The 22,592-nt window shown below is 41.4% G+C and overlaps 1 protein-coding gene across 3 annotated transcripts in view; it reads left to right on the top strand.

Annotated features, from left to right (window-relative positions):
* sox6 (SRY-box transcription factor 6) overlaps positions 1-12,477 on the top strand; it is a 72,269-nt gene extending 59,792 nt beyond the window's left edge. For 2 of the 3 annotated variants that reach the window (XM_047809958.1, XM_047809957.1), the window contains exons 8-10: positions 413-646; positions 5,897-6,113; positions 6,822-12,477. In XM_047809958.1, the coding sequence (XP_047665914.1) occupies positions 413-646; positions 5,897-6,113; positions 6,822-7,110 (740 nt within the window). In that variant the 3' untranslated portion in view covers positions 7,111-12,477. The remainder of the gene's footprint in view (positions 1-412; positions 647-5,896; positions 6,114-6,821) is intronic. The other variant, XM_047809959.1, reaches the window with a different exon arrangement.
* Positions 12,478-22,592: the final 10,115 nt, after the last annotated feature.

The following is a 22,592-nucleotide window of genomic DNA, read 5'->3' as shown; positions in this document are numbered from 1 at the left end:
TATTCATACGGCTTTTATTTAATTCTTTCACATCTTACATATAAAAGGAAGCGAAAGCGCGTGAAATCTTTTCCATCTCGCTCTGCTGTAAGCGAAAAACTCCAAGTTTGATGATGCTGAGTGGCCTGATTGAGAGGCTGAAAGCTTACACACACACACACACACACACACACACAGTGTAAGTGAGTGTGTAATGATTAGGTTCTCGGGCCGTGGTTGAATATTTAACAAGGATTAAAGTATACGGTGAAGTATACAGTACACCGCGGTGAAGTGTGTGTGTGAGTGTGTATAAGTGTGTGTGTGTGTGCGTGTGTGTGTGCAGAGAGGTCCAGCTCCTTTCCTCCAGCCCTACAAGGTTAATTAACGCTTTGCGCTCGCGTTGTCCTTCTTCTCGCTCTGGTGTTTCCAGGGAGTAAGGAGCTGAATGGTTCTGCAGAAAAACCACAACAGTATTATTGTTGGCCAACAGGAGGCGCCAGCACCACTGAAGCCCGGGTGTTCAGAGAATCGCGAGGACGGAACCCCAATGAGCCGCACATCAAGCGACCCATGAACGCCTTCATGGTGTGGGCCAAAGACGAGCGGCGCAAAATCCTGCAGGCTTTCCCGGACATGCACAACTCCAACATCAGCAAAATCCTGGGTGAGTCAAGAAAATGTTATCATCCATTGCTAATCGTTAGCACTAATCTATGCTAGCTCCTGTTCATCTAACCCTCTTCTGGCATGAAGGGGACACTACATGTGTGTGTGAGTGTGTGTGAGTGAGTGAGTGAGTGAGTGTGAGCTTGAGTGTGAGTGTATGATTGCAAATGTGAGTGCAAGTGTATAAGTTGGTTTGTGTGTTAGTGTATGTTATTGTGTGAGTGTTAGTGTATGTTATTGTGTGAGTGTTAGTGTATGTTAGTGTGTGAGTGTATAGTAGTGTGTGAGTGTGAGTGTATGTTAGTGTGTGAGTGTATGTTAGTGTGTGAGTGTATAGTAGTGTGTGAGTGTGAGTGTATGTTAGTGTGTGAGTGTATAGTAGTGTGTGAGTGTGAGTGTGAGTGTATGTTAGTGTGTGTTAGTGTGTGAGTGTATAGTAGTGTGTGAGTGTAAGTGTGTGTTAGTGTCATGAGCTCAGTATCTGTCTGTTGAGTGGTGAGTGTATGTGCGAGTGTATGTTCGTTTTGTGCTTTCGTCGTGTTGTAGTGGTGTCTAGTTGTGTGTGTGTGTGTAGTGTGTGAGTGTGAGTGTATGTTAGTGTATGTTAGTGTGTGAGTGTATAGTAGTGTGTGAGTGTGAGTGTATGTTAGTGTGTGTTAGTGTGTGAGTGTATAGTAGTGTGTGAGTGTGAGTGTATGTTAGTGTGTGAGTGTATAGTAGTGTGAGTGTGAGTGTGTTATTGTGTGTGAGTGTATAGTAGTGTGAGTGTGAGTGTGTTATTGTGTGTGAGTGTGAGTGTATGTTAGTGTATGTTAGTGTGTGAGTGTATGTTAGTGTGTGAGTGTATGTTAGTGTGTGAGTGTATGTTAGTGTGTGAGTGTATGTTAGTGTGTGATTGTTAGTGTATGTTAGTGTGTGAGTGTATGTTAGTGTGTGAGTGTATAGTAGCGTGTGAGTGTATAGTAGTGTGTGAGTGTATGTTAGTGTGTGAGTGTATGTTAGTGTGTGAGTGTATAGTAGCGTGTGAGTGTATAGTAGTGTGTGAGTGTATGTTAGTGTGTGAGTGTATGTTAGTGTGTGAGTGTATGTTAGTGTGTGAGTGTATGTTAGTGTGTGAGTGTATGTTAGTGTGTGAGTGTATGTTAGTGTGTGAGTGTATAGTAGTGTGTGAGTGTATAGTAGTGTGTGAGTGTATGTTAGTGTGTGAGTGTATGTTAGTGTGTGAGTGTATGTTAGTGTGTGAGTGTATGTTAGTGTGTGAGTGTATGTTAGTGTGTGAGTGTATGTTAGTGTGTGATTGTTAGTGTATGTTAGTGTGTGAGTGTATGTTAGTGTGTGAGTGTATAGTAGCGTGTGAGTGTATAGTAGTGTGTGAGTGTATGTTAGTGTGTGAGTGTATGTTAGTGTGTGAGTGTGAGTGTATGTTATTGTATAGTAGTGTGTGAGTGTGAGTGTATGTTAGTGTGTGAGTGTATGTTAGTGTGTGAGTGTATGTTAGTGTGTGAGTGTATGTTAGTGTGTGAGTGTATGTTAGTGTGTGAGTGTATGTTAGTGTGTGAGTGTATGTTAGTGTGTGAGTGTGAGTGTATGTTATTGTATAGTAGTGTGTGAGTGTGAGTGTATGTTAGTGTGTGTTAGTGTGTGAGTGTATGTTAGTGTATGTTAGTGTGTGAGTGTATGTTAGTGTGTGAGTGTATAGTAGTGTGTGAGTGTGAGTGTGTGTGTGGTGTCTGTTGTGTGTGCAGTGTCTGTTCGTGTGTGTGTGTGCGTGTATGTTCGTGTGTGAGTGTCTGTTGTGTGTGCGTGTATGTTGTGTGTGAGTGTCTGTTAGTGTGTGTGTGTGTGGTGTCTGTTCGTGTGTGCGTGTATGTGTGTGTGCGTGTCTGTCGTGTGTGCGTGTATGTAGTGTGTGAGTGTCTGTTAGTGTGTGCGTGTGAGTGTATGTTTGTGTCTGTGTGTGTGGTGTGAGTGTTGTGTAGTGTGTGCGTGTATGTTGTGTGTGAGTGTATGTTAGTGTGTGAGTGTGTAGTGTGTTGTGTGTAGTGTATGTTAGTGTGTGTGTATGTTGTGTGTGAGTGTTGTGCGTGTGAGTGTATGTCGTGTGTGAGTGTATGTTGTGTGTGCGTGTATGTTGTGTGTGTGTCGTGTCTGTTGTGTGTGAGTGTCTGTTCGTGTGTGCGTGTATGTTAGTGTGTGAGTGTCTGTATGTGTGTGTGTGCGTGTCTGTTAGTGTGTGTCGTGTCTGTTGTGTGTGGTGTCTGTTAGTGTGTGTAGTGTGTGTTGTGTTAGTGTTGTTAGTGTGTGAGTGTATGTTAGTGTGTGAGTGTATGTTAGTGTGTGAGTGTATAATAGTGAGTGAGTGTATGTAGTGTGTGCGTGTATGTTAGTGTGTGAGTGTATGTTAGTGTGTGAGTGTATGTTGTGTGTGCGTGTATGTAGTGTGTGAGTGTCTCGTAGTGTGTGAGTGTCTGTTCGTGTGTGAGTGTGAGTGTTGTTCGTGTGTGAGTGTTCTATTAGTGTGTGAGTGTATGTTAGGGTTCGTGAGTGTATGTTAGTGTGTGAGGTGTATGGTTCAGTTGTGAGTGTTTCTAGTAGTGTGTGAGTGTATGTTAGTGTGTGAGTGTATAGTAGTGTGTGAGTGTATGTTAGTGTGTGAGTGTGAGTGTATGTTATTGTATAGTAGTGTGTGAGTGTGAGTGTATGTTAGTATGTGAGTGTATGTTAGTGTGTGAGTGTATGTTAGTGTGTGAGTGTATGTTAGTGTGTGAGTGTATGTTAGTGTGTGAGTGTATGTTAGTGTGTGAGTGTATGTTAGTGTGTGAGTGCGAGTGTGAGACACCACCTCAGTGTGCACACTTCAGGCTCCTGACCCTGGTGTCACTCCATGTTCCTCTTACACACTGAACATTTTTTTATTACTTGGAAGAAAGTTTCTTTCTTCCGTCATGTTTTTTTTTCCACTCTGACATGTTGGTGATGGTGAAAAAACTCATCTAGTAATAAATAAAGCAGTTTTAATGACTCCTTTATTAATACATTAATAATTCATTTAATAAATTAAATGACTTGTTTATTTATTTATTTATTTATTTATTTATTTATTTATTTATTTATTTATTGTTGTTTTGGACTAGATCAGGTTTAAGAACCTTTCGCTTCTACCTGAGCTCTGAAGCAACGTCTTTTAAAGCCAGCTCTGATTTTCGTCCCCGTCTCCGTCACCGGGGTTTATTATTGATGGACAGCATGGGTGTGACGACATAAGCCACACCCCTTTTTTGTTAATACAGTACAGTACTCATGACACATTTGTTTTCAGTCAGGAATAAAATAAGAGGTTTTTTGTCACACTTTACACTAACTATAACGGTTAACGAATCCGTTTGGATGAACGCCAGAAGTGTTAGCGTTCAGCTTCAGGTAGCGTTCAGGCCGCGCTGCTAAATCTGTAAAACTTCAGGATCTCTTTTAGTCAGATTCAGTAGAAATATTCCAGTGTTCACACCAGGTCACAGTGATGAATGTGTGTAACATGAAGAATAAACAGATCAGCGTTCATAACGTAGTGAAAGAATGTTAATGTAAACGAACACCGACGGCTTCAGTTCGGCCTCTGAACACGCTCTCTGTTTAAAACGGAGGGAGAGAGAGGGAGAGAGAGAGAGAGAGAGAGAGAAATGACACCTTACATTCTTATTTCTACACAAATTGATAAATGTAATTTACTTTTAAAAAAAATAGACATTTTTATACAACTTCAAAGACAAGTGTTCATTTGCATAAAAATGTCAATAATGATAATAATAGCAATCATTCTTATCATTATTATTATTATTATTATTATTATTATTATTATTATTATTATATTCTAATAGCAATATAAATATTTAATATACAGGTAGTATTTTATCTAATATTGCTGAAATATTTTCATACAAAAACCCTGACAATAAGAAATACACAAGTAAAATATGTGAATAAAAAAATAAAATAATAATAATATGTGATTTTTCTTACCAATAACCCCCTACAATAACTATACTGTGATAGTGTGTGTTGTGTTGGTGTTAGTGTGTGTTAGTGTGTTAGTGTGTGTTGTGTTGGTGTTAGTGTGTGTGTAGTGTGTGTTGTGTTGGTGTTGGTGTGTGTTGTGTTGGTGTTAGTGTGTGTGTAGTGTGTGTTGTGTTGGTGTTAGTGTGTGTGTTAGTATGTGTTGTGTTGGTGTTAGTGTGTGTGTAGTGTGTGTTGTGTTGGTGTTAGTGTGTGTGTAGTGTGTTAGTGTGTGTTGTGTTGGTGTTAGTGTGTGTGTGTGTAGTGTGTGTTGTGTTGGTGTTAGTGTGTGTGTAGTGTGTGTTGTGTTGGTGTGTGTTGTGTTGGTGTTAGTGTGTGTGTAGTGTGTGTTGTGTTGGTGTTGGTGTTAGTGTGTGTGTTAGTATGTGTTGTGTTGGTGTTAGTGTGTGTGTAGTGTGTGTAATGTGGTTGGTTGGTTGTGTGTGTTCTGTTGGGTTCGTGGTTGTGGGTCTTGTGTGTTGTGTCGTGTGTTGTGTTGTGTTGGTGTTAGTGTGTGTGTAGTGTGTGTTGTGTTGGTGTGTGTTGTGTTGGTGTTAGTGTGTGTGTAGTGTGTGTTAGTGTGTGTTGTGTTGTGTTGGTGTTAGTGTGTGTTAGTGTGTGTTGTGTTGGAGTGACACAATCAGATGGATGTAGTAGGCGTCACACAGTGGTGGTGTTTGTGATGAAAAATGCCGGGTGTAAATGGGTCTCGTCTCCCAGGGCTGAGAGCCCATACATCACTGTTACTAAAAGTCCCGTCAGCCAAAGGGACATGATGAAGGCTGGAGATATTTACAGGCTCCGCTACAGGCTTTCTGCTAATGCAGCACTCTGAGACAAAGCTGTCTGTAGTTCACTGTGCTCTCTCTCTCTCTCTCTCTCTCTCTCTCTCTCTCTCTCTCTCTCTCTCTCTCTCTCCTTCCTCTCTCTCTCTCTCTCTCTCTCTCTCTCCTTCCTCTCTCTCCTTCCTCTCTCTCTCTCTCTCTCTCCTTTCTCTCTCTCTCTCTCTCTCTCTCTCTCTCTCTCTCTCTCTCTCTCTCTCTCTCTCTCTCTCCCTCTCTCTCCTTTCCAGAGATATTCAGGGCAGTTCTAACTGAAAACTATAATTACTTTTATTTTTTGTATAATTGTGTATTTATTGTGATGATTATTGATCTTCTTTGGCTCACATCACCTCTCCATGTTCCTCTTCACTCAGGCTCTCGCTGGAAGTCCATGTCCAACCAGGAGAAGCAGCCGTACTACGAGGAACAGGCTCGTCTGAGCAAGATCCACCTGGAGAAGTACCCCAACTACAAGTACAAGCCCCGGCCCAAGCGCACGTGCATCATCGACGGCAAGAAGCTGCGCATCGGCGAGTACAAGCAGATGATGCGCTCGCGGAGGCAGGAAATGCGCCAGTTCTTCACAGTAGGGTGAGTGCGCACACACACACACACACACACATGCACACACACACACACACACATCCAGCCATAATGTTCATCAAGACCTGACTTGCTTTCTAACACGCTGCTGGATTGTGATTGGTCAGAAGGCTGTGATTTATTTCTTCTATAACAGCAGCTCTGACAGTAGCGCAGCAGCGCAGCAGAGCGGTACGTACAGTATGTAGAAGGAGACTCCGCTGTAAGCTTTCCTGCGTCTTCAGGACAGAGGACACAACGCTAGCACACGACGCTGGCTCTCAGCTGGAAATTGCAATACATTCCCTTAAACTCTCACGTTAATTAGAGCCATCAGGAACAAACCACGTCCCTCGTTCCCTTCTCTGAATTCTCTCTTGCTGGAAGTTTATAAGACAAAAAAAAAAAAAATCCATGTCTTTTTCCTCCTCCGTCCTGAAAAGGACAGAAAAGCTTCGAAACTGAAGACTCCTTCCATCAGTGTTTATTAAACAATAGTTCATTTTTTACTATAACAAATCTATGCCTCTTTAATCCGGTACTGTACTGTTACTATAGAAACGCAGGAGTGATGAATGTAAATCTGGACCAGAATGTAAATCTGATGGGGGTGGGGGTGGGGGGGTGGGTGTCTCTCATTCCGTCCACCAATAAAAAGTGTAAGTCTTTGCTGGTTTAATGACTGGGTTTGATTTTCTCCCTGTCGTCCTGTCTCAGGCAGCAGCCCCAGACTCAGCTCCCGATCAGCAGCAGCGCGGGCGTCGTCTACCCCGGAGCCATCAGCATGACCTCGGACTGCTCGAGCAACTCGGCCAGCCCCGAGCCCACCGTCCCCGTCATCCAGAGCACCTTCGGCATGAAGACGGAGCCCAGCATGCCCAGCGTGGTGCCCAGCGAACCTGTCAACGGCGAGGACGACATGGACATGTACGAGGACTTCGAGGACGAACCCAAATCGGACTACAGCAGCGAGAACGAGGCGCAGGAACCCGTCAGCGCCAACTGAGGCTTTCGCTCACAACGGATAGAAGGAGTACCGAAGGAGGACGAGGAGGAAAAAAAAACGACAACAAAAGAACTACAGAACAAAATTTTAAAAAAAAAGAAAGAAAAGAAAAAACTTGTTTCTGATAATATATCCCTTAGGAGCCTGCATGCACGTGTGGCTCCCGGCTTCATCGGCTCTTCGGTCTTAAATGTTTCTTCGAGTGTGAAGCAGTTTGATTGTGTTGTTTTTTTTTTTTGTTTGTTTTCTTTGTTTTGTTTTTTTAATTCTTATTCGATCATGGATGTGTACACAAATTGACCTGTAAAGTTACAGAGGGCAGGAACTTGAAACTTATTCTCGCTCTCACAGTCTTACACACAAGTATATATATAAATAGAAATAAATATTTTTTTTTGTTTTTGTTTTTTTTTGTTGGTTTTTTTTAGATCACTGTTTTTGACGGGGTTCTGTATTTCTCTCAGGTATGCTGTGCCAGCCAACAGCGTGTGAATGTTTTTCTTTTGTTTCGTTTTGTTTTTTGGGGGGAATTTTTTAATTTTTTTTATTTGATTTGAGCAATTTAAAAAATAATAATAATAAGGAAGAAGACATTAGAACAAAACAAAAAAAAAAAAAAAACAATCTAAAAATTGACGGAAAAAACTGCCCCACAACTGCCCCTTTCTCTTAACTCATCTGATTTTAATGTATCTTAATGCTCTTCTTATCGTTTTCTCACCATGACGTCCGAATCCAGGTCCGACCACAAACGAATCTTAGATCTCCAGGTCTTAAAGGAGAGAGTTCGCGAGTCTTAGACAATCCTCTGCGATGTTCCCGTGGACGAGAAAAATAAAAGCCTCTTTTTTTCCCTCTTCTTGAAGCACTCAGGAATTTTCGAGGCAGTGTTAGAGATGCTGGATTTTATTACGGATATCTGAAAGTCCTGGTTCAGTGCAGCAGGTCCAGAGCGGTGATCACGCAGCCTGTCTCGCCCTTCGCTCCAGTCTTACTCCCACACTACGTTCTTAATCACGGAGATTGGCCGACGTGCCAAAGTGGGGCCAAAGGCATCCAATCTGTGAAATTGAAATGGCAGCAAAAGGCAGCTTCAGTGGCATTACAGTCACAAAATTGCTGTTGTACAATACATGCTTTCTTTTATTATTATTTTTTTTTTACAGCAGTCCATAAGTCCTGTCACCATCAAGGCCTTCGGGACGTTATTATACCTGAAACGACACAAGAAAGTCTTAAAGCGGGGAGTGACTAAGTCTTAAAGAAATCAGAAGTTTGTCCCGGACCCATTAAGGAGACGTGGCGCTCGTTTACGGAGGATCCTGATTGGTCGGGAGGCGACGATTCATTTTCTATAACAGCAGCTCTGCAAAACCGCACGTCAGTCAGGAGTCTTTTATCGGGTTTGTTTTCACTCGTTTTTTTTGTAAGGAGTCTCCGGTGTCGGAGTCAAAGCTACGTCCGTTCACGTAAATCTTTTTTCTGTAGCGTGACGAAGAAAGAGAATAAAAAGACGAGGGGTTTTCAGCTGCTAGAGCGTGAGTGAGAACAGGAACGGATCGGTTTCATACGTACGGTAGGCACGGGAACGTAAATATAAACGGATGAAAAAAAGAACAGAGCGTTTGATTAGCGATGCAATATTAAGACGTGAGGATGTGTCGTTATAGGAACATATATGAACGACACGCGGCTTCGTGAACGTCACCGGATTCGGACTCGGACCGGGCGTCGATCAAAAGTCGGGGAAAACAATACGGCCGAGAAGGAGGGAGGGAGGGATGGATGGATGGAAGGGAGGGAGAGAGAGAGAGAGAGATGGAGGGAGGGAGGAAGGGATGGAGGGAGTCGATAGCTGATTGTGCTCATTCCATCAAAGCGCAGCAGAAATCCATGAGGTGCTGCAGAGCAGATGGAACAAGTAGATCAAGCTGTGGGAGATTATTAAAATGACTGACGAGTCTGTATCATCTGAAACGCGCCATTATTAATGCATGAGGCTCGCTATTTTCCTCTTGCCCTTGAACCTGTCTTAGATTTTTTTCTTTTTTTTTTTTTTTTATTTCCATTAGCAACACGGCAATTACCGCTGGGCCGACGAGCTGCTGGTCACCGCGTTGCCTCTCAAGGTCGTAAATATAAATAAATTAAGTAATTAATTTAAAAAAGAAAAAAAAAAGAATCTTTAAAAAAAAATCTTCTGAAGCGCTTACTTACTTTCTTCTTACCGTTAAACATTTTCATGAAGCCCCTAAAACAGAGAAGCATTTACTTCAAGTCTTAGACTTAAGTCTCTTAATTAAGCACTTGTGTAATCTCGAAAAAAATAAACATTTACTATTCTTTTTTTTTTTTTTTTTTTTTTTGCTGGTGATTTATCTCGTGAGATAGAGAACGCTTGGCAGGGTTCAACCCCCTGATGCTAAATTAGATGGTTTTTTTGTTTGTTTGTTTGTTTGTTTGTTTTTCTTCTCAATAGTGTTTTGTTTAAATTTGTTTTCTATCTGTTTGCTGGTAGATCGACTTGTACGTGTTTTGTACATATTTTCTTGACCACGCCAAACTGATTTTGGAAGCTGGCGGTAGACAAAAAGGACTGTTGTCAGGACTGAAACTTGATCACGCTTGTGTAAAAAGAGAGAGAGAGACAGAGAGAGACAGAGAGAGAGAGAGACAGACAGAGAGAGAGAGAGAGAGAGAGAGAGAGAGAGAGAGAGAAAGAGAGATGACTCTGGTCACACAGTGTTACAAGCACTGGATATAAATGGTATTTTAATCCTATATATATATCGATCGATATATCGATTCTGACTAATGTGAAGCCGTCGTGCGAAAAAAATAAAAAATAATAATAATAATTCCACACGAACAAAAGTGACCTGTTTGGACTTACCAGATTTGAGTCATTGTTTTTTTTTTGTGTGTGTTGTTTTTTTTTTTCCTTTCAACTTTGTTTTGTTAATTTATGCAAAGAAACGTGCTAAATAAATACTAAAGGAAGACTTTTGTTTAAGCTCCAGTGCTGCCTAAGGGAGATAAAGAGCAGTAAAACCCGACAGAAGGCTCACGTTAAGAGACTCTGACCAGCCGAGACACACCGCGCATCTTACCGCTCATGTACGTCTGTGTTTGTATAATGTATTTGAATCCTATATAGTGCATATAGACTTTTATTGTATTTATTAGCCGTTGTTGGCTATAAAATTTGTCCGTAGAACTTTAATAAAAAGGACAATCAAGAGAAAATACAGTGACGCTGAATTGGAACTCAAAATTCTTTTTTTTTTTTTTTTTTTTTTGATATATTTACCTTTTTTTTTCTTTCTTTCGCAATTGTAAATATAACATAGAAAAATAGACTTCTATTTTTGTTCCTGATTACTTACCGAAGTATAAGTTATGTAACTGATTGACGTTTTTCATGCCATTTCTTTGTTGTTTTTTTTTTTTTTCTTTTTTCTTTTTTTCCTTTCTTTTTATTCTGTGTTTGTGTCGTCAATGTTGTCGATCTCACGTCAATCGTTGTCTAGAAAGAAAGAAAAAAAAAAAGAAGAAGAAGAAGAAGAATCAAAACTAGACAAGTCACTGTACCTCATGTAGATGCTGAACTCAGTCCCCGGAGATCGGATCGTATCGGACGCGACTCACGCAGGCGTTTCGACGTTTTCGGGATCGTCGGCTCGAGGAATCCGATCGGTCGAAAACGTTCAGATCCGGAGTGAGATTCTCCGTCGGCTCGGTCCACGGCGACGAACAGATATTTATTATTTTATAATGCTGAACAATAACACGGACACGTCCTTTGCATCGTTACGTCTTCGTAGATTTTATCCGACGTTTTTAGTTTAGTGTTTTATTTTTTTTTGTTTTGTTTTTGTTTTTCAGCTTTTCAGCAGCTGCAGTCCATCTTGTGTTCGATTGGTTTGTTCTTTATCACTGCCATTTTTGATGCAAATTATAGATACAACTGAAGACAAAATGCGTTCGCTGTTTGAACTTTTACTGTAATTCTGTTTTTTTTGGGGGGGAGTTTTTTTGTTTTTTTGTTTTTTTTTTTAGATTTGAATGATGTATATTGTGGGATCTTTTTTTGTTGTTGTTGTTGTTGCTAATTTAATCAGCACAATTCACTGACATGCTGGACTGAAACGCTAGCTGCTGTTCAAAAAAAATTTTTTTGTTGTTTGTTTTTTTTTTTTTTTTTGCTGTCAGGGACAAAAAAAAAAATTCTTCTCATTGCGATGGTACATTTTCTAGTTCTTAGTCTCTCGAGCAACACTGTGCACGGCTGACGGAAAGCCCGAGCCGCCCTCGCGTCCGATCCGCTGGCAGCCTGATACTTCTGTTGGTTTTCTTTGTGTTTTTTGTGCATATAAAAACTCGGCAGGTACCTAGCCAGGTATCGTTGGGGCGTTAGAGATATAGAACTAGCGTGCTGCTTTTAGAAAAAAAACAAAAAAAAAACACAAAAACAAACAAAAAAAAAAAACAACACAAAAAGAATTAAGTCTAAAAATGTAAATAGTTTATCATATCTTGTACAGTCCAGTGTAAAGTTTTTAATTGAACTTTAAAGGTTGCCATCACACTCGTGCTCACGTTTTTTTCTTCTTTATACGGTATGAAACAGTACGAAAGAATTTGCTAAGGGTATTATTGTTTTAAAAAAAAAATAAGAGAAAAAAGGTAAAAAAAAAATTAAAAAAAAAAAAAAAAGGTACTAAAAATCTTTTCTGCTTGGCTTCGGTATGTAAACCAGCGACTTCTTGTTTTTGTTTTGTTTTGGTTTTTTTCCCCATGTGCAGTATTGACGTGAGGTAAACTAAACGAATTCTCCAGTCGTATGTTCCAGAGACGAGGCTTTCTTCTCTCTGTAATAATAGTAGTATTAATATAAACAGAAAATAATCCAGATGAGTGACGCATTTTGGTTTATTTAGGCACCTTAGTGGATTGTACGATTCTCTAAGTCGCTCTCCGTACAGGAGGCGTTCGTTCGTTTGTTCGTTCGTTCGTTCGTTTGTTTGTTTGTTTGTTTGTTTGTTTTTTTGGCATAAAGTTGTAAAGTAATGACATTTCTACAGTATACTCAATCCATTTGATGTACGATGGCAGAAGAGGGAGGTCGTGTCTGTTTTAGCTCATTTACCTCAAGAGTTTTTTTTTCTTTCAATAAAACCGTACAGTACACACAAACACACACACACACACACACACACACACACACACACACACACACACACACAAACAAAAACAAACACACACACATACACACACACACACACACACAACCAGAATATCTCACCATCACTCCATCTTTTGTACTGCTGTTGACACTTACAAATTAAAGAGACATTTTGTTTTAAACTGCGTGTTGAATTTTTCTTCCAAACGTAAATTGTCATTTTGTTCGCGTTTTTTAACTCGAGAGAAAAAAAGTGTTTTTGACTTTTTTTTTTAATAAATAAATAAATAAAATTCTTCCCAAGATAAAAATCCACATCAAAAAAAATTTCTAATTCTCGAAAAAGAATGTTCTTAAAAATCATTCGGCGTAAGTAAATAAATAAATAAATAAATAAAATAAAATAAGTGACAATAACCGCCAAATTTGTGGTATGAATTTGAATGGATTTCAGATTTGAAAGATTCCAAAAATTAAAACTGTTCTTCACCAAATGTTTTCCTCTTTTCAGTAAATAAATTCTCCTGTGAAGTGATAATTGATTTATTTAACCCTTGTATGGTGTTCGTATATTTGTTACCCAGCCAGCTTCCGTGGGTCTGTCGGACTCGCTGCTTTTTTGGGTTTTTAATTCAACGCGATCAAAAAATTTGATGTTAAAATTCTCTACAGATGTTTACTTCATCCCAATGACAAGCGATATAAACAGCATATATGGTTACTATTTGCTTTTTACCTTTATTACATCACATTTTTTAATTAAAGTGCTACTCGTGTTTTGTTGTTTTTTAATAAAAATGTAATAAAAAAAAAGAAAACCAAATTTAATCAAGTTATGAGGGGGAAAAAAATCAACAAATTTACAATTTTAAAAGTTTTTCAAAACTATTGATGTTTATGAATATGGGTCCTACAGACCCGAACAACATACAAGGGTTAAAACTCACCGTCCCCGAAGTGAAACATGGTGGTGGCAGCATCATGTTGTGGGGATGCTTTTCTTCAGCAGGGACAGAGAAGCTGGTCAGAGTTGATGCGAAGATGGATGGAGCAAAATACAGGGCAATCTTAGATGAAAACCTGTTAGAGTCTGCAAAAGACTTGAGACTGGGGCGGAGTTTCACCTTCCAGCAAGACGACGACCCTAAACATACAGCCAGCGCTACAATGGAGTGGTTTAGATCAAAGCATATTCATGTGTTAGAACGGCCCAGTCAAAGTCCAGACCTAAATCCAATCGAGGATCTGTGGTGAGACTTGAAAATGGCTGATCACAGACGCTCGCCATCCAATCTGACTGAGCTTGAGCTAATTTGCAAAGAAGAATGAGCAAAAGTTTCACTCTCTAGATGTGCAAAGCTGGTAGAGACAAACCCCAAAAGACTAGAAGCTGTAATTGCAACGAAAGGTGGTTCTACAAAGTATTGCCTCAGTGGGGCTGAATACAAACGCACACCACACTTTGCACACTTTATCACTCACTCACTCATCTTCTACCGCTTATCAGAACTTCTCGGGTCACGGGGAGCCTGTGCCTATCTCAGGCGTCATCGGGCATCGAGGCAGGATACACCCTGGACGGAGTGCCAACCCATCACAGGGCACACACACACACTCTCATTCACACACACACACTACGGACAATTTTCCAGAGATGCCAATCAACCTACCATGCATGTCTTTGGACCGGGGGAGGAAACCGGAGTACCCGGAGGAAACCCCCGAGGCACGGGGAGAACATGTAAACTCCACACACACAAGGCAGACGCGGGAATCGAACCCCCAACCCTGGAGGTGTGAGGTGAACGTGCTAACCACTAAGCCACCGTGTCCCCCCACCTTGCAGATATTTATCTGTAAAAAGATTTGGACACCATTTATCATTTTCCTTCCACTTCTCAATTACGTGCCACTTTGTTTTGGTCTATCGCATAAAATCCCAATAAAATCCATTTGTAACGTGTGAAAATGTGAAAAAGGTTTAGTGGGTACGAATACTTTTGCAAGGCAGTGTAAGTGTGATGAAAAGGATAAGTGTGATGAAGAGGATGAGTGTGATGAAGATGAGTTCCCCAAGGATGTGGATGATGAAAAGGATGAAGACGAGTGTGACGGAGAGGACGAGCGCGAAGAGGACGAGGAGGTGGAGGATAAAGAGGATGAGTGTGATTAAGTGTGATGAAGTGTTTGCATGTGAGGAAAACGAGTGCGACGAGGAGAAGTGTGACGATGCGTCCGATGAGGACGTGGATGATAAAGAAGATAAGGATGAGTGTGACGAAGACACGTGATGAAGTCGACTGTCATGAGGATGAGTGTGATAAAGAGGAGTCTGATGAAGATGAGTGTGTTGAAGAGGATGAGTGTGATGAAGATGATTGTGGTGAAGTTCCTGACACTGAAGACTCTGAATGAATAAATAAATAAATAAATAAATAAATAAATAAATAAATAAAAACAAAAACAAACAAACAAACAAACAAACAAACAAACAAACAAATAAATAAATAAATAAATAAATAAATAAATAAGGGGACACGGTGGCTTAATGGATAGCATGTACACCTCACACCTCCAGGGTTGGGGGTTCGATTCCCGCCTCCGCCTTGTGTGTGTGGAGTTTGCATGTTCTCCCTGTGCCTCGGGGGTTTCCTCTGGGTACTCCGGTTTCCTCCCCTGGTCCAAAGACATGCATGGTAGGTTGATTGGCATCTCTGGAAAATTGTCCGTAGTGTGTGTGAGTGAATGAGAGTGTGTGTGTGCCCTGTGATGGGTTGGCACTCCGTCCAGGGTGTATCCTGCCTCCATGCCCGATGACGCCTGAGATAGGCACAGGCTCCCCGTGACCCGAGAAGTTCGGATAAGCGGTAGAACGAACTAACCAACTAAATAAATAAATAAATAAATAAATAAATAAACATCTTACATATTGCTATAGAAAAGACAATGCAGCCGGCAGAATTACAGCTGTCAGAGAAATGAATCAACACCTTCTGACCAATCAGAATCCAGAATTACAGAAGCTACAGTACATACAATAGCCACTGAGCTAAAAACAAAGCATCTTAAAGTCTTTATTGTTTAATCTGCGATGTAAAATAAACCGTCTGGTGCAGACCAACGTAAATGAATTAGTTTTGTCCATGAGCCTTGATGATTGGGCGACATGTGGTCATGTGACTGTTTATTCTCACCTGTAGCTCCTTTAATCAGGCTTCAGGGTCAAGTTGATTTTCTCTTCTTTCTCCTGCGAGTGATGAAGCTACACCACACAATCCACAGAAAAGTATGTTGCTCAGAATTTTTCACTCAGTTCGAAAGTTTGAAACGTACGCACAAAGCTAATCATGCAGACAAAGAGCTTGTGTTTGCTGAAGCTAACACACTGTGCTAGCTAAAGCACAAGATAACTAGCTGGATTGAAAAGTAAACATTAATGTCAAAAAGACAAACTTACTTTTGGAGGATTTTGCCAGGGGGTTAAAAAAGAAACATCCTCGTAGCATGTAGCATGTAGCATCAGGACCTACGTGAGAATGCTAGCCAGATAAAGTGAAGTGCTAGTGAGCTAGCTAGTGAGTCAGCAGTTTCTTCCACACCTGAGGGCAGGACAGAGACGAGTCTCAGTGACATCGGTATTAAAACTGATCCAGTGAGCTACAGAAGGCTAGCAGAGCAAACACAGATGCGTGATGCTAATGTTTATAGCATTAAGGTGTATTTAATGAACTAAATAAACTCTGTACATGAAGTTACACTTTTGGCTCAAGTAGAGGACAGACTCCGAGTCACAGCTCCGAGTCAGCTCGAGTGCCTCAGGGCAAGTCGACCTTCTGACTGCCAGCGTCCAGTTTGAGAGGACATTGTAAATGTGTGTGTTCTCCTGCAGTCAGAGCCAGGAACATGGTGAGGAACCCTGCAGGAGATCAAGTCTTCTAAGACCTGCTGTGCTCTTTCAGCTTTGGATTTCAGCCATCTTGCCCTACACCTTACACACACACACACACACACACACACACACACACACACACACACACACACACACGGTTTAGGGTCAGATCGTGATTCTGAGTGTGTGGAGATGTTCTCCTCGTGTTAAAGATTAATCCGAGTAAATAAACATCTTAAAGTTTAAAGGAGAACCCGGATAACTGAAGAGGATGAGTGTGATGAAGAGGAGGAATGTGATGAGTGTGAAAATGAGTGTGATGAGGATGAGTTTGAGGATGAGGATGAGTGTGATGAAGAGGATAGCCGTGATGAAGTTGAAGAGGACACGGATGATGATGATTATGATGAAGAGGATTAATGTGATGAAGAGGACGAGTTTGATGATGCGGATGAGTGTGAGGATAAAGGCGATGAAGACGATAAGGGGACGAGTTTGATGAGGACAAGGATAACGATGAGGGATGATCGGGATGATGAATCTGATGATGAGGATGAAGACAAGGAGCTTAAGTATTACGAAGAGGACGAGTTTGATAATAAGGATGAGTGTGAGGATGAACGTGATGAAGACGATGACGACGAATGTGATGAAGTTTCCTCGTCGGAATGTTGATTATTTTCCGATTTTGTTCTTCTGCCCCACGGCGGTGCGATGAATAAACGAAGCTCTTCCTGTTAAACAGCTTCATCTAGAAAAACATCTGTATTTCAAAACCTTCTGCTTTTCAGTTTGTTTTTTTTCATCAATCTTTTTTTTTCTTCTCTCCTTCTCCTAAGTGGAGCGTAAGCTGGTTATCCCGAGAGCTGGTGTACCAGACGCCGTGTCAGAGAGCAGACAGAGAATCGGATAAAGCTCACTGCAGTTCTCCGAGGTGACGTTAGGAAGCTGAGGCCCTTCGGATCCACAGCAGCCTGGCCTTGTGTTCGTTCTCTCCTGCGCTGCTCTCCTCCACATTCCTGCCCTGGTGACACTTTAATCTCCTCTGTAATTCTCGATATTTTTTAATCCCTGTAGGAGTGAAGGGAATTGTGGGTAGGTGGGCTGCATCCAGACGTGGTGCGTTGATGAAGGAGCAATTTCGCAGTGTCTAAGTGGCTTGTTTGGATGAACTGTCACAGTGTTTGTACAAAGACGTAGGTGTTTGGGCGGCAAATAATAATTAATTCGGTGTAGCTGCACAGAAGGGTGACAGCGCTGTTATTTTCAGGCCTGTGATGACTAAACATTGGAAGAGGAAGTCATCTGGAACAATATTTTACTGTTGTCGAGCTGCTGTCTCCTCCTGAGCCGCTCGAGTTCGGCGAATCAGTCAGGGAGACGCGGCTCGGCGACCCAGCTGGCCATTTATCTGATTTTCACATTAGACTTGACTCATGGCTTTATTGTACAGCCCTTGGCACTGGGGTTGCGTCTCACCACCGGAGCATCGAAGCCTCGATTTGTTTACGGACTCGCAGGTAATTTCAGGCCGTGTTTTTTTTTTTTTTTTTTTCTCCGCATCTCCAGTCCCAGATTCGAGTTCTGAAATGAAATCTTTGGTAATTGAAATACATTTATTTTCACGAGCGAGGCTGTTAAGTCACGTCGCTATTCATCCCGCGCAAGTGTGCGCTTATTTGCAGGATGAATGAGCTTGCGTTTATGCCGTGTAATGCGAGGTACGACGATTGGATTTCGACGGCTGCACAAAAGCTTTTCAGCAAAACGCCGCTAAAGTGATGTTTTTTTTTTCTTCCGCTTTCCAAATCGTTGTAAAAATTGCCAGTTCCGTCCTCGGAGGAGAAACAAACACTCCGCTCCGCCGAGAGCGGCCTCTGGATAGCGCTGGACGCTCGTGGATAATGTAGAGATGGCTCCAGCCCAGAGCCATTTTTAATCCTTGGAGGTGAAGGATTTAAGGAATCTTGCTAATTTCACAGATGGTTTAAAATAGATTAGTGCTGAGAACCAGCACCCGGAGATGCGCGGACCCACCAGGCTCCCAGTTCCTTTGCCAAAACTCTCCGAAGTGTCTTCCAAAAGTCCAGCAAGGTTAAAGACAAACTTCTGCATTTGTATAGTGGATGCTAATCTGCAAAACTTCACCTCTGCCGTCTGGATGAGATGCTAATATCGCTCATAACCGCTCATAACCGCTCATAACCGCTCATAACCGTTCCCGGGAGATTGGCAGGTTTTGGTTTTTGATTCCATGCGCTGACGTGATTTCTTCTGGAACAGGAAGTCGTTTGAGACGCGCCGTGCCACGCCCACATCGAATCAAAACAGATCTGACACTAGCTTAGCACTAACTAGCTAATTATGGAGAGCTTTTTGTAACTCAGCTAACAGCTAGCCGTAGACACAGCTAACACACCCCCTGGGGCGGGGCTTATCCATTTCCTAAGAAAGATCATTTGAAGAATTGATTTATTTATTTGTTTATTTATTTGGATTTTTTTATTTATTTATTTTTTTTTGGTTGCTGCTCGACTTCTCTATCCTGACTCCGAGTTTCTTGTTTTATCGACCAGCTTGTAGTTTACAAAAACGACCGATTGTGTTCTCCTCTAACCCACGGAGCTCCTACGCATTGATGATTCCAAATAATGAACATCTTCAACTAGCGATCTCCAAAAGCTTCTCCTCAGCGTGGAGCTGACTGCACCGAGCAGTTTGGCTCAGGAGACCATCTGTAAATTGTTTAACTTCTCCGTCACCCCATCAATCGCTCGCTTTAGCAGCAGAGTCCAAGCCAAGTCGGCGAAGAAGGGGGAAGGGGGGAGGGGGGAGGAGTGTAGCGGGGAGGGAGCGTGAAAAGAACAGCCTCGAGCGAGGCCAAGCCTGCTGACAGAGCCATCGCAGGCCTACCGAGTCCAGACACAACTCTGGACCATCTCAAAGAACCCAGCTAGGAGTTAATATGGGAACACAATGAGCGCTGGTGAAAAACTCGCCATGTTTTTGTCGGGCTTGTCATTTGCCGCCACATAGCTGTGAAGAAAGCCTAGGAACCATCTGAATGTCATTTGTGCTTCGCTAATGCGCCATATTTGGGTCAGCTTCCACACGGCTTTTGTTGGAGAGCTCTGAACAATGGCAAGGACGCCTGTTTTCATTTTTCCTATTTTTTTCTTCTCAAACTTGTTGGACCTGCCCCATGTCTCCAAAAAGCTGAGCTCATGGCCCAACAGGATGCTGTTAATCAGATTCCATCAACAATGAGGACTCAGAGAGACGGCGGTCCGGATGATCACCTCGGAAAATAGCCACGGGATTGGGAATAGTGTCGAGGGGGCGTGTAGTTGAAGTGTAAATGTGGCCCAATGCATTTTTAAAGCTTCACAGTGGTGGTAGGGAAGCCCCCGCTTAGGCCGCATGTGTGCGTGCGTGCGTGTGTGTGTGTGCGTGCATGCGTGTTTGCGTGCGTGTGTGTGTGTGTGTGTGTGTGTGTGTGTGTGTGTGTGTGTGTGTGTGTGCGTAACGTATATTTACACAGATATCCTTTTTTCATCCGTCACCAAAACCACATTCGTACATTCTGGCTAACGTGTCGTGCGTTTTTTTCCCTCCCCAACGCGGTTGTTGCACATATCAGTTTGCTAAATGAACTTTTTAAAAGAATCCTGCGCAAGCTCATATTTCACCAAATGTAATTTTACATACTGTTTCACATCATCGCGTTTCCTGAGTGTATTTATCTCCGCGCGCGTTTGACTGCGTTTCCTCTTTTTTTTTCGAGGAAGAATGAATGAATGAACGCGTAATGCAGATTTAAAAAGGATTCTTCACTCCCGCGCGCAGCAATCTGAAGAATTTAGCGGGGGGAAAAATATATATATAAATAAAATCAAAATAAATAAATAAATAAATAAATACAAAATAAAGGCCCTTTCCCGAGGAGTTATTATCTCGCCGCCGTCGCTCCGCTCTCTCGTGCGTATGTCAATTACTCAGCCACACCTTTATGAATATGGAAATGTGCTCGAATGCCTCATTAATTAGTAATTCATGCATTTTTCACCACGCCGATACGTTTTCCAATGGAGGATGATGATGAATGATCAGTTGTTGTATGTAAGATATCCGCTCCTTTCAGCGAATTTGGTTATTTTGAAAATCGTGTAAAAGAAGGAAAGCAGCGTTTGTTGGATTTTGACGTGCGCCCTTGTCGGTCTGTTTTCGATCCTGACTTTACTTCTGATTGTGCGGTTGTCAGATGTGCAGATGACGAGAATAAACTGCTAGGTGTGTGTTCCACTCTGTCAGAGTGACCGGAGTGGGATGTGACCCGAGCAGCTGAGACGCTTAATAATACATTTACAGCGTTTAGCAGACGCCTTTATCCATTTTTTTTTACCTCATTCTTATGCAACTGAGCAATTGGGGGTTAAGGGCCTCACTCAGGGGCCCAGGGGTTAAGGGCCTCACTCAGGGGCCCAGCAGTGGCAGCTTGGTGGACGTAGGAATCGCACTCACAATCTTTCGATTGGTAGCCCGACACCTTAACCACAAGGCTACCACATCTGCTCGACGCATTAGCATTCATTCCATCCGTTAAGCAATCATTTATTCCCTTTTTCCTCCCTGCTTTTCAGTCCTTCTGTGCCATGATATATTCATTACACAAGGCCCACTTGATCTTATTTGTCTTTGATAATCGCTTTCAATAAACAGTGTTTGTTTTGGGAAGCCCAGAGCCCGAAGACGCCTAAACGATGACACGGAACCCGCGACCTTTTGTTTACTCCTCAGAGCACGTCATATGTTACCCGTGGTTAACCAAAGGAGAACGCGTTGTTTCGTACATGAACGATCTGATACGATCGTTTCTATAGCAACCGCTCATCCACACTGGCTCGTGTGTATAATCGTTTAATCTCGCAGCCTATTAACCGATCATTCATGGAAGGAGTCTCCAGTGTGAGCGTTTTTTTTTGGTTTTTTTTTTTGTAGTTTCTTATGAACTATACAAAACTGATCAGAGATCAAACCATCGCGTAATTTAATAAACAAACAAAAAAAAAACATTTCAACCCTCTTTACACAAGTCTGTGCTGTTACTATACCGTTCTAATCACCTTTTTTGTGAGATCAGTAACACAACTCTCCACAATCACACCATCCTGTCGCTTAAAAAAACAAAACAAAACAAAACAAAGCTACAACTTGACTTCCGACCGAAACCGGAGACTCCTTCCATTAAATAAGCGCTACATAAACGTCGTACATCGTACATAGCCAAGAGTAGGTCACAGATATATTTTATTAGTGCTCGTTATTATCATCTGCCGTGATGTGTGTGTTTTTTTAAACCTCTGGTGAAAATGTTTGATGTTTTATTTCTAATATGACTGGAATCAGACGCGGAAAATCACGAAGCCGTACATATTTAACGTGAGTGCTAATTCCTGACACGAGACAAACAGAACGGCTGCTCCGTGTTTTTTTTTTTTTTCCTCTACGCTCTCGGATTTTTTTATTCCTCCGCTGAAAAGACTGACACGCTAATAAAGTGATGTTAATTAGACGCACTTTGAGTCGGCCCGTTCCGCTCGCCTCCGTCTGGAGCTGGTGGCTTATTAAATCATTTGTTGCTCCTGGGTGATCTGCTTTTCAAACCAGGCCTGACCCCTCCAGGCACAATTTATTTTTATATTAAATAAAAATAAAAAAAAAAAGCATTTATTTATTTATTTATTTTAACCAGGGTTTTTTTTTTTTTTTTTTTTTTGCAAGAGAATTATAAATCATTATCACACGAACTGACACTTCAAACATTTTGCAAAAAAAAAAGCTTTCGGAGCGTCGAAGCATCAAAGGGAGACGCTGGGGAGGATGACGACGGCTCGGTTTGGCTCGAGTCCGTTCATTAACCCTGTGTAGTGTAGAGTTCAGCTTCGTCTTACAAATCATCAATCTTTACATATAATCCTCGATCAATAAAATAAAAAAAAAATATCGTAATAAATATCGATATATTTTAAATCGTTACAACCAGGACAGCCATCATTATCAGAATCGTCGGGGAAAAAAAAAAAGAAATTAAAAAAAGAAAAAATAATAAGTTATGATAATAATTCTCAATAGAATTCTCAATAGCCGAAATGTAATTCTTCTTCTTCTTCTTTTTCTTCTTCTTCTTATTATTATTATTCTTATTCTTATTATTATTCTTATTATTCTTCTTCTTCTTATTATTATTATTATTATTATTATTATTTGAATGACTGAAATCACTTGACCCTCTTCACTTTCAATTATTCCTCTGTGTTTATGATTTTTTCCTTTACATTTATAGTTTGTTCATTAGAAAATGTCTCCTACACTCTACAGCCAAAAGTATGTGCACCCCTGACCATCACA

This window comes from Tachysurus fulvidraco, chromosome 2, assembly GCF_022655615.1.
Source record: "Tachysurus fulvidraco isolate hzauxx_2018 chromosome 2, HZAU_PFXX_2.0, whole genome shotgun sequence".
In the NCBI taxonomy this organism is placed as follows: domain Eukaryota; kingdom Metazoa; phylum Chordata; class Actinopteri; order Siluriformes; family Bagridae; genus Tachysurus; species Tachysurus fulvidraco.
The sequence above is the reverse complement of the archived record's forward strand: the minus strand, read 5'-3'. Positions and strand labels throughout refer to the sequence as shown.